Raw genomic sequence first — 12,895 nt, 5'->3', positions numbered from 1 at the left:
TTTATATTTTTTGATACTTTTTGATACTTTTTTTGTTACATCTTTTCTAGTCTTGTCTACATCTTTTAATTAATTTTTTTAAGTTATGTTTACATATTTTCATATCTATTTTATACTGTTATGCACAAAATTCTCAACAATTTTAATTTTAAGCATAACATATTTTCTCCCTTTAAGAATTTAAATGCACATCGCAATAGTTGATATGTGAGCATTTCAATACTCTTTAGCGGGGTAAATTGCACCAATGGTTACTAAAGTTTGGGTCAGTTTCAAAAAGGTCTCCGAACTTCATTTTGTTTCATTAAAATCATTGAACTTCCATTTTTTATTTCAATAAAGTCATTCCTGCCATTTCAGACTAAAGAAATCACCAGAATAGTGACGTGAAAGTCACGCTGGAAATACGTATGACATGACAACCACAAAAAAAATAAATAAAAATTATATTTTATTTACTTAATTCAATTGTTTGAAACTGTCATATGACAGCCAAAAAATGAATATTTTTTTTTTACGTAAAAGTAGGTTTGTTTATGTGGTTGTCACGTCGCTATTCCACTGATTTTCTGTCTGAATTGGTTGGAATGACTTTATTTAAATAAAAAGAAAAGTTTAATGACTTATTGAAACAAAATGAAGTTTAGTGACCTTTTTGACACTGGCACCAAACTTCTGTGACCATGGGTGCAATTTATCCCTCTTCAACAATCATGTGCCGACATAGTCTTGATTTGCAATCCAAAAATACTGAAGTTAGACTTAATGATGCAATACAAAAAGATGATGCAACAGAAATACCGCCAACTAGTCCTAAAATTGGAAAAGGGATTATTTTTCCTTGCAATTTTACCCTGAAGGATGAAAACAAGGAAAATTTATTGAAAAACCTGAATCTATATATTTGTTGTAAGTAATAATGTCTCGGATGTGAACGTCCACGGGAACTAGGATTGCTAAATAATGTCTGAGTTGCAAACCTGCTTGTGAATAAAATTTGTGCAAAGACAGAGAGGGTGGATGAGGATCAAATGTTGGCATTGGAGGAAATGTGGATTGCTGAATTGACTAGGTTTATTCGGGTCCTTGGGCATTAGAATAATTGGGTAAAGACCAGCGAGGAAAGAGAAGAGGGAAAAGAGAGAAGGAAAGGAAGGAACTGATACTTCAGAAATTAAAAGAAATAGCAAAATCTGTTATTTTAGAGAATATTTTAGTAACTAATAAGGACTTTTAGTAATTATTTGAAAAAATAGTCATTACGGGTAGATTCCATGAACTTATATGAACAAAATCCAATGAAATCTCGTTTATATCAATGATTTAAAATGCAGTTTTCCTTACTTAATCACGTTAATTCTTGTGCTTGTCTTGTAGATGGCCCATCAACAAAATAGACCACTTCCAGAAGACTTGGATTACTATTCAATGACAACTTTGTCTCTTGAATCACGAGAGAAACTCTCCAAGGTTTGTATCATAAGTAATTTCTTTCACTTAATGTCCAAATAATATTCTTATCTGGATCAGAATCTAGATTCACTGTTTTGACTTTCCATTCTTAATTTGGGAATTGGTATGACCTGAAGGCACCAGTTCTATGCACTTGTTTCTGCCTGAATTTACAAATTCGTATCTTGATTGTATTTGACTCAATAACGCACACATAGGAAAGTTGTGTTAGAAGAAAATAAATTTTTTATTGCGACGAGTCTCAGAGGCTAGTGATGGCTTATTAATGGATCTGTAAATAATCTTGGAATGGTATATGCATCACATATCCTGGATCTTTCCATGAGCGGCTGCTACATCCATTTTATTAGGAATTGATAAGAAATAGCTAGTCCAAGATGCTGAATGACAAAGTTTCATTCCGGAAAACATTATCATTTTCAGACAAATATCTAGCTGCACGTGTTCATCGCTATCCAATCTTCAATCGCTGACAATATCTTGGTTTACAGCTTTCGGAAGATCAATAATCTGATGCCAACCGGAATTGCATGAGCAGTGTGTGCTGGAAATACATTATCTTTTGCTTTGTTTTTGTTTTTTTTTGTGGAAATTGAGATTGAGAAGTTTATTTGTTTGGAATTGTGCTGTGTTTTGAAATACCAATTGGTATGGTGCTGTTAATGGTAAACTGGTTGTCTAATTAAATCCCAGGTGAAGCCACAAACTATAGGTCAAGCGAGCAGAGTAGGTGGGGTGAGCCCTGCTGACATCACTGCCCTTCTCATAATCCTTGAAAGCAACAGGAGAAAAGTACAAGAACAGAGGAGGCACAAAATGCTGTCTTCTATTACTACAGACACAAATCCCGTCTCAAGTGTCCTATTGACAGAGAAGGTCAACTCTTGATATGTTTCTATTGAATTCAATGACAATGTGCCACATTCAGGTCTTATTAAAGGAGAAAGTGGCAATTTCCTCAAGATAAAGCTGATTGATTGGTGGGAAGGATTCAATTGGATATTTATTTCACCTGGAATTCACTTGCTTAAAGATAATGAAGTTTAACCTCAAAACTCAGAGCAACAAGTGTTAGAGAACAACTTCTTAGGCATTCATCCAGAGCAGTAGTAAGTTATTAGGCATTCTGCATTTTAGCAAAATTTATTTCACACTTTTATCATTGAAGCTAGCAATATGTCTTATCTTTTTAAACAGCTGACTTTTTTGGTTGAATTTGGCAGGTGTTTATGCTTCAAACTTTTCATGTAGTGTTTTTTTTTCTCTCTCTCTCCGGGTGTTGAATTATTGAAAAATTATATGCTGTGAAAAATGGGATTGAGGATCAATGGTCGCATGCATGTGTTGCATAGCCAACACCCAGATATGTAGGAAATAAGATTTTGAGTTCGGTTTCCAAATTCTTCATCTCTATGTAAAGAGTATTTTGTTTATAATGTGAATTAGTGTATGTTTGTGCTGTGTTGTATATACAAGAAAGATGTACCATAAGGTCATTTGTTCTTTTTTTTTTTTTTTTGTAAACTTGTATTCATGGTTTTGAATAACGGATGACCTGGTCTGTTTCTCTATAAACTATATAATGCATGAGTTTGATATTTATAATTGTCTCCTTAGCTAAGGATTTAATATGTGATTATAATTGATTCATGGATGGAGGGAGCCTAGGTGACATTGAAAGATCAAGTTTTCAATGCATAAAAATAACAAACGAGATTCAGTATCTAGCAAAAATAAAAGATAAAAATAATCACGAAACTATTACAGCAAAATAACAAATTATTTAAAACTTAGGGGATTATTTTGTCCATCTCTATCCATCTTCTTCAATGAAGCATAATTCTACCTAAAGCTCTCCCTTTTGGTAAGACGTATGTCATCTTTAGACTATAAATGTGATTTCTTTAGCTTTTCCTTCAATTTACTGTGCTCAGAAAGAAAAGTAAACTCCAGTTCGACATCATATTCAAATTTGATTTCTAATACCATATGTTTCAACATTATCTTTTGAAATGTGTTTCCTAAATGTCATTGTTCTTCAAGACATTTCTTTTCGCTACAATCTTATTCTCAACATTCTTTTTTAATTTATTTATTTGCACCAGCAACATTAACATTCTCAAAATTATGTTGCTAGTTTCTCCCACCCTTTTAAACTAACTTTGTAGAACTTCTTACTCCAAGCACAAACTGAGGATTCATTACAAGTAGCAGTAACGTCATTACTGATACGAGTAAATTTAAAAGTACTTTTCTGACATAAGTTAGGATTCTTCGACACCTGAGATAAGACAGAAAATGAGATCAAAGGAAGGGTCGGGATTTAGCGGCCCTTCTCCGATACTAAAGTTAGTAAAGTTCAGGAAATATGAACATTGAGCAATTACGTCTATATTTTTGAGAATGTTCGTGTGTACCTTAATTGTGTGACATCTCATTCTATTTATAAGGTGTTAGGAGCAAATCAGACAGTCGAATAGAATGTACCTAGCTCCGTCTACGGACACATGTCAACATCTGAATGACGAATGTCCGATGTAATAAGGCAGTTAGTATTATACCAAAACGGTTTCCCCTTGAGTCCAAAAGTAGAATTAGAGACTTATTCCAGGTTGATTTCAGAACTCTTCTCTTATTTGTCCATGTGCCTTGGCAGTTTGCACATGCTAATTTAGTTTGATCTATAGGCTCTCCTTATGACACATGTCCTTACTTCCCGTAGTGAGGATATGCGTACAACTCCTTATATTTGTCTGATATCGGATATCCCCCCTTCGGTTTCCAAAATTCTTTAAAGTTTCGTTCAACGATGAGGCTAAAGATCAAAAGTTGATAGAGGTCTGGCAATGAGCCTTTTAATGCCCACACATGATATCTTGCACCCACGTTGTATCTAATTCTTCCTCCTTGGTAGGTGATGTCCAAGCGCACTTTTTGAAAACTGATATCATTTCATAGAGTGTGCAGTCCTTATGCAGGTGCTCCTTCCCACAATTTTTTGCTTCCCATAAAGACGATGCCACATGTTTAATGATGCCCTACGTAGGAGTATATAGATGGAAGAATTTTGGGGTTCTCAAGGAGAACCGTTTTTGGTGATGGCCATTGAATGTGTTGTTTCATCATCTTGGCATGTAAACTTTATAAAAGGGGCACAAAGTGAATCATTTTTCTCTTCTTGAGATTCTTCCGGACTCCATTTTGTAGTAAGTTCATTTCCCCCTCACGGAAAGGTAAAAAGTAAAAATCAACTTGACTTCATATGACTTCTAGGGAGTGAGACATTTCTTTCTTAAGTTGGGGCACTCACTCTGTTATACGTTTAGGTTGGATTACTTTTGCTAGAATTAATAGACAGAAATTAAGGAGTTAATTTACTATCTGATTCAGTGTTAAGTGCATTGCAATAGATGTACACGACTAGTTGTGCTAAGAACTTAATGGATCACACATTATGAATTGAGAACAAAGAGCAAGATTGTAATTTTAGAATTGTTATAATATGAGAGAGAAATATAGGGGGGGAATTATAGGTATATAGATTAGGGTTTATTTATAATTGATTTATTATTTAATTATAATTGGATTAAAATTATTTATAAATTAACTAAGTCAATTATAATCCTAACAGGAAATATAAATGCTATATATTTATAATAGAGTTATGAATAATTAGTTATTCTAATTTCTATTTGGTTTGGCTAAATCTAATGCAATTAGGAGACAAATTAGCAAAATAAACCTATATATACCCTATGGAATTTCGGCCTAGACAGTCTAATTAAGCATGCCGAATTGTTCAGTCAGTTAGACCTAGTTTTCTCTCTCAATTACTTGACCGAAAATCAGATAGTTTGTGTTCGGATTTTGCTTTTCGTTCGGCGTTCAGGTGGGCTTTCATTAATTAGTCAAAAGAGTTATAGATTCGTTGAGATGAGTAGAATTATGTGGTTTTGATTCCTAATTGTAAATTAATAAGATGTTACATTTGGAATACTAATAGAAAATTAAACATGTTTAATCTATCTATACTATATATAATTTTAGAAGCAAAGAGAAAATGTAAGATTAGTTTTTAAAGGGTTTTTGATGATGTGTCATTTTAAGAAAAAGAGTAATTTTATTACCAATTTAAAACCCAATAAAAGAAAATAAAAAATTCAGAAACAGCCTTTCAAAAAAAAAAAAAAATCAGAAACAGAAAAAAAGAGAATCCGATAAAAAAAATGGTTTGATATTCTTTAATACAACCGGTTATTCTCTTTTAATATGTCAAAAAATGTTATGAAAGAAATTAAATAAAAATCCAAAATATTTATGTTCAGTTCATCTTTCTCCCTCTTCAACAGTTCCTCTTTCTCCGCCCTCTCTTCCTCTTACGTTTTCCTGTCGTTTCACCATCTTTGGTGGTATTTATATCTCTCTCAAGCTTGATGAACATCAAATCAGCATTTCAGTCGAAGGGGCGGAGCTAAGGGAGGCGGTGAGGGGCCGGGAAGTCTCTGAGAGGATAGATCCGGTGAGCTTCTATCGCTGCATTTCATGGCTAAGAGCCCCTCCTGTCACGACAGCAAAACAAGGAAGAAAAGAATAAATAATTGGAAAAGAGAGAGGAGGAGCTTCGAAGATGAAGAGACCACAATGTGTATTTGAAAATCACCTCTCATTCTCAACCTCAGCTAAGTTACTTTTTGAGCTGATTTTTAATGTTCTAAAATTAATTCAATTTGTTTCTTTTTGAGCTGATTTATAATGTTCTTTCTTTTAGCTGAAAACTATATATATAGTGACTAATTTTATCTTACAATTCTTAGCACCTTTGTTTTTTTTTTTTTTGGGTAGGTCATTGTTTTGATATGGTTTCTTCTTGGAATCATTCTCAGCACCTTTGTTCTTCTTTTTTTTCCTTTTGAGTTGCCTTTTCTTTACACAAATTGGTTATATAATATAATATATTACATAATAACAATGTATGATTATATATATATAATATAAGTTTTTATATCAATTTTCATGACTAATTCAAACAATATAGTAATAAATAAATAAAAACATCATTGAAAAACAAAATATAAAATAAAATATCATAATATTTTAAAGGCATTACATATTTGGATACCCAAACTAAAGTTTCAAAATTAATTAGGACTTTAAATTATCAAAATCATCAATCAGGTCCCTAAACTAAGTAAAAACCATTAATTGAATCTTCATCCTCTCCTAAAATCAGAAAATGCGACTATTTAATATAGACTATAATAATCTTTGTGTTGGTTCAAAATGAGTATAGGGAAGAGGGCCTGAACCGTTAAACCGAATGATTCGATAATGCCTCAATTGATTATGTTTGTTTAAAATGGGACTCAATTGATGATTTTTTATTAATTCAAAGACCTAATTGATGATTTTGATAGTTTAAGGTTCTAATTGATTTTGACGTCTTAGTTTAAGGAGCCAAATGGGTATTATACTATTTTAAACTATCAGTTATAAAATTAATTAAAGATATTATACTACCCGCGCAACGCGCGGGCTTTTGACTAGTTTTTTTTAATGGTAGAGACATACTAGAAATGAATATTAAATATGTCTACTTTTTTTTAATGGTAAAGACATATTAAAAATGAATTAAAAGTGTTATCAAAATAAAAATAAAGAGTCCATTTAAATTAATTAATAATGGTTACATGTTTTTATAGTTATTGAAAAATAAAATAAAAATAAATAAAAACTTTTAAAAAAAATGAGGTTGAAGGGAGTTGAATATAAAATAAGCATCCTTAACCATCTCATCTACCAAAATATTATCAGACACCATTACTAAAAAAAAAAATCTCAATTCTCCGGCCGCTTGCCGGGACTCGAGCCCCCTAACCCCCTTTTGGTTCCGCCCCTGCAAATAAGTAAATAAATTGTGTATAGACTAGACATATGTTTTTCATGATTTAATATTATAATTTGTAATTGTTATGCAGTAAGTTATAAATAATTTTAGTGTCTTAATAAGTTATCATAGAAGAAGTTAGAAGTTAACATAAAATGTCTGCAAGAGATTCCGAGTACTTTTGTTGGAAAATATTGTTAAATTGTTTGGTTGATTCTTCTTAATGAGTAATATATGTGGTTTTTGAGTCGGATATTATCACCTTGGTAAAAGAACCAAAATTTATTTTTGACTCGTAAATGTTGGTTCGGCCCTTATAATTTTGAGGTCCACTACTTGGACACTTCAATTTTGTAGACCAAGTTTAGAAATTCCACCTTTAGATTTATATGATGCACATTGTAGGTGGCATGCATCTAATATAAATATATATTGTGAAGATGGTGTATCTTTCTAAAAATACAAAAAAAAAGCAATAAATATGAATATGATAGGAAATGTAATGCGAATTTCTCTCTTGATTTAGAATACAAAAACATGGGAACCACCTTTTGCGTAAACAAACTTTGAATTTGTCCAAAACTCTGAAATTTCTAACGAAGCATATCAAAGTTTTCTTCTTGATGATGAATTAACCTTCTTCTGGTTGTTGTTCTAGATCAAAAGTAAAAAAAAAAATGGAGGAAGATAGAGAAGATAGCTTAAAATTGGTTTGATCGGTTGCAGTACATATTATAGATAGAGATAGAGATAAATTAGAAAGAAAGACAAATGCCTGTAGCAGATCCAACATCTGGACGGATATTTATATGGCTAGTTGCTTGCTTATTATTTACAAGCGTGGCTGTTGGTGGATCTTTTCTTATATTATACGTAACATTGCCTGATAATGTATCACAACCTTGGTTTCCTTTTGCTGGTGTTTCCTTAGTTTGCTTGCCTTGGTTGTTTTGGTGTTTCACCTGTGTTTATCGTATCGTTTCCAGAACTCTAGGTTTTAGGTTTGTTCTTGGTTCCGATGGGCCAAGAGGGAACAATCTTCCTACTACTTCTTCTTCTGATTCCCATGGTTCTAGCAATGCCCTCGAAGCTACGTTAGAAAGCGCTCGAGACGGAGACGGAGACGGAAGACAAGTTCAATCTGCAGGGTCAGCTGTGACAGGAGAAAATGATAAAGGAGATGAAAACAAAGAAAATACAAGGAGTTTATCAAATAGCATTTCCAGTAATAATTTGTCTTTCGCTTCCCATGAAAGTGAAGTGCCATTGACCTCTTCTATGTCTTCTTGATTCATATGATATATATATTCATTCCTTAATATGAAGGAATGGGAGATTAATTCTTTCTTTCTATCACCTGTAGATATTCAATTTTAGTGTAGGTTTATAGTTTCTCATCAATCAAATTTGCAATTTCTTTTTCTTTTCTCTAAATATATTACTCGTTCCTTTATATTACTATAGGTGATGTACATAATAGAGTTTTCTTCTGAGATTATGTAAAATGAATTTTCTACAATGTATTTCAGATTCAATATCATCCCCTATTTATCCTCTACACAATTATTTGTGTATTATCTTCTACCAAACAAATTTGAGATACTCAATCTTTTCTCTTTCTATGTTACAATAGGATTTTTATGCTCTTGTATTATTCCATCTGTTGGAGGGTAATTTTTATTTTCATTTTATATAAATAAATAAATAGTATATCCAAACTTGAAGAAGGAGACTTGATATGGGGAAGAGTGCAATCTCATTACAGAAACTTAAGCTGTAACATCCGTAATTTTATAAAAAGGTTATTTTGTAAAATATAATTTTTAATATATATCATAATATTATAAAATTATTAAAATCTTAATGGATAATAAAGAATTATTATTATTTTTTTATTTTTTTATTAATTATTATTTTTATTATGATTATTAAGATATTTTGTTATTAGTATTATTATATTATTAGGAGAGAGTTAGCATTTGTTGAGGTTTTTTCGGTAACATCGTTTTATACCTGCTCAACAAACTTTCGTTTTCGTTTTCGTTTCCGTTTTCTATTTCTTTTTCTATTCTATTTTCTTTCGTAACTTATTATTTCGACCACCTCTTCAAATGAAAATTTTACCATTAAATTCCTTGTTCCGTGAGGAACATTTTGAAACATATATTGATATTTTTCTGATCGAAAAATATGGTTACCGAAGTGAATATTTATCATCGGAGAAATATTAGATCTCGGCATTTTAATCGGTTTTGGTAATGAAAGGAGTGTACTTTTGGACACCCCTGATCGCTGGCTATCTCGTGATAGTCTCGGTTCGCGATTCCGGTATCTCCGGCGAAGGCAGCGACAGGCCAGACACTGGCTGCTGCCGTTTGGCAGCAGCCATGGCTTCGGGCCCGTCACGGGCTCGGCCCGATGGGTATTTGTTTTAAAAATTGTTTTTAAAATAAAATTAATTTTTAAATATATTTATGTATATATGTTTCAGAAATGGATAGTTTTCTGTTTTGATTATCGAATGAAAAATTTATTTAAAAGTTTGTTTTACCTATTTGTAAATCAAAAATATTAAATGAATTAAAATCAAAATAATTGGGATATGCATGGATATAGTTTTGTATAGTTGTATTAATCTAAAAGGTTAATATATAAGATACGAAACTAATAGAATTAAAATTGGATGAAAGTTAATTTGATGTGTTAATGTGATTAACCTAAATATTACATAAGTATATTATGTAATCAACCAATTAAATTTATTTAATTGAGTCTATGTATGTTTGGAGTTATGGACATATTTGGACCCTCTATTTCGTCTTTTGATATTTTTGAAATAGGGCCTGTGAGTCCTGCCTATCTACTATCTATTGTAATTTCTCCTCTCATCTAATTCCCTTCAAAATTAATTGAAGTTTTTTTTAGTAGTATATAAATTAATATGTAATTTCAAAGCGTCATGGAGAAGACGGAGGACCTAAAGAGAATTATGTAATAGTTAGTATTTCCCTAGGTTTGGCCTTTTATTCCGTCTCTGGCTCGACGAAATAATTTAGATAATATGTCCATAACACCAATGTATGTGTCTGATGTATGCTAAAGCAAATCAAGACTAAGTTAGATTATGAGACTTAAAATAAAAATCCCTCACTAATTAAAAGTTAAGTAAATAAGCAAGTTATTAAAATCGGTTGCCCCTCCCTAATATTATAATTCAGCCGGCAGTACTGGGGGTCTTTGGGTTGTTGAGCAAACTCAAGCTCGGGGTCTTATGGTAACACCTGAATTATTGAAAATCGTATTTTCATGAATATGGGGTAATACTTAAATTAGATTATGATAATTGGAGAGCAAACTCATGTTATCATAAACTAATGGGCAATATGGTTGGGATTAATATGAATAGCATATTAGTTACTAATGTGGTTAGTAACCCAATAACCCAGGAATCACATCAAAGATGTGATTGATTACATGAATCTACCTAACAAATGAGACTAGCTTGTTGAGCAAACTCAAGGTGAAATCTCAGGAGTTAGGATCCTAGCTCACTAAAGGATTTGTGAAATTCTTCGAATTAATATGGAGGGATATTAATTTGGCAAAATAGTGGGAGCAATCTAAAATGAACTAAAAGACCTATAATTTTAGATTGATGTATTTTAAAGCAAATAAATAACGTACGTTTACTCTTTCTCACTCTCAGGTTTAAATTAAAACACTCTTAAAATCATGACTAACACCAATCTGCAAAATATACTTACCGATAACAAGTTGAACGGTTCAAACTTCACCGACTGGTATCGCAACCTCAAAATCGTTTTGAAGTTCGATAAGAAAGGGTATGTACTTGATACACCGATACCCCCTTACCCGACAGATGGTGCTCCCTACCAAGAATTTTATGCTTACCTGAAGCATAAGGCTGATGACGATCACGCGGGAGACATCATACTTGCATCAATGACACCGGAATTGAAAAGGCAACATGAGGATATGGATGCCTATTCCATGGTCACGCACCTGAAAGAGTTGTTTGCGAATCAAACTCGGTGCGAACGCTACGAGATAACGAAACAGTTATATAGATGCAAGATGCAGGAGGGCACATCTGTAATGACACACTGTGTCAAGATGATTGGCCTTATTACCAAGTTTTCTAGTATTGGAGATGTGATGGATCATGAACTAAGTGTAAACTTACTTCTTCAATCCCTCCCCGAGAGTTATTCACAGTTCATTATGAACTACCAGGTGAATGGCTTGCAAACCTCTCTTGTAGAGCTTGCAAATATGCTCGAGACAGTCGAGCCCAATATGAAAGAAAATGAGGGAATACCGGCCCTTGCTATTGAAGGATCAAAGAAGAGGAAATGGAACTTCCCCAATCCAATCCATCCTGAGAAAGCCAAGGGGGCCATGCTCGCCAAAACAAGGGGAAAGGAAGTGAAGAAGCCCAAAGGAGAGTGCCACTTTTATGGTGAAGACGGGCATTGGAAAAGAAACTGTTTGGTGTACCTAGCCACCCTCAAGAAGGGAAAAGCATGGACTTCAACATCTGGTATGTTTTATATTGAAATAAATACAATTTCACAGTCTGAATCTTGGGTACTTGATACCGGATGCGGATCTCATATTTGTACAAATATGCAGGAACTAAATCGAACTAAGGAATTGAAGAAATGAAGCATAAACTTGCGAGTAGGAAATGGAGCAAGAGTTGCCGCCCTCGCTGTTGGAGATTATGCTTTAAGTGATGAGACGGAGACGGAAGACAAGTTCAATCTGCAGGGTCAGCTGTGACAGGAGAAAATGATAAAGGAGATGAAAACAAAGAAAATGCAAGGAGTTTATCAAATAGCATTTCCAGTAATAATTTGTCTTTCGCTTCCCATGAAAGTGAAGTGCCATTGACCTCTTCTATGTCTTCTTGATTCATATGATATATATGTTCATTCCTTAATATGAAGGAATGGGAGATTAATTCTTTCTATCACCTGTAGATATTCAATTTTAGTGTATACTAATCTTTCTTCATTTTGTAGGTTTATAGTTTCTCATCAATCAAATTTGCAATTTCTTTTTCTTTTCTTTTCTCTAAATATATTACTAATCTAGTATTCCTCATTCCTTTAGTTACTATAGTGATGCATACATAATAGATTATGTAAAATGAATTCTCTATGCAATGTATTTGAGATTCAATATCATTAATTTTGTTATTATATTTGTTCTATCATCTCCTATTTATCATCTACACAATTATTTGTGTATTATCTTCTCCCAAAAAAATTTGAGATAAACACGTTCTTATCTCAATCTTTTCCCTTTCTATGTTACAATAGGATTTTTATGCTCTTGTATTATTCCATCTGTTGTTGGAGGGTAATTTTTATTTTCATTTTATATAAATAAATAGTATATATCCAAACTTGAAGAAGGAGAGTTGATATGGGGAAGAGTAGAGTCTCATTACAGAAACTGAAGCACTCTTTAAAATTGAAGATACAGACTTACTCCTTTCCTATTACACTGGGA

The 12,895-nt window shown here is 32.6% G+C and overlaps 2 protein-coding genes across 3 annotated transcripts in view; both read left to right on the top strand.

Annotated features, from left to right (window-relative positions):
- Positions 1-3,064, top strand: part of LOC136231097 (uncharacterized) — a 32,897-nt gene extending 29,833 nt beyond the window's left edge. For both annotated transcript variants that reach the window (XM_066020361.1, XM_066020362.1), the window contains 3 exons: positions 1,378-1,470; positions 2,167-2,582; positions 2,697-3,064. In XM_066020361.1, the coding sequence (XP_065876433.1) occupies positions 1,378-1,470; positions 2,167-2,361 (288 nt within the window). In that variant the 3' untranslated portion in view covers positions 2,362-2,582; positions 2,697-3,064. The remainder of the gene's footprint in view (positions 1-1,377; positions 1,471-2,166; positions 2,583-2,696) is intronic.
- A 2,667-nt stretch (positions 3,065-5,731) lies between these two features.
- LOC136230560 (uncharacterized) lies at positions 5,732-8,866 on the top strand. Its single transcript, XM_066019665.1, has one exon. It carries the CDS (start codon positions 8,129-8,131, stop codon positions 8,645-8,647), a length of 519 nt encoding a protein of 172 aa, XP_065875737.1. The 5' UTR covers positions 5,732-8,128; the 3' UTR covers positions 8,648-8,866.
- Positions 8,867-12,895: the final 4,029 nt, after the last annotated feature.

This window comes from Euphorbia lathyris, chromosome 5, assembly GCF_963576675.1.
Source record: "Euphorbia lathyris chromosome 5, ddEupLath1.1, whole genome shotgun sequence".
NCBI classification, from domain to species: Eukaryota; Viridiplantae; Streptophyta; class Magnoliopsida; order Malpighiales; family Euphorbiaceae; genus Euphorbia; species Euphorbia lathyris.
Note: the sequence above shows the minus strand (reverse complement) of the source record. Positions and strands in the feature narration are given on the sequence as shown.

Bases quoted from the DNA above. Each gene is read 5' to 3' on its own strand.
- LOC136230560 (XM_066019665.1), top strand. From the start codon at position 8,129: ATGCCTGTAGCAGATCCAACATCTGGACGGATATTTATATGGCTAGTT.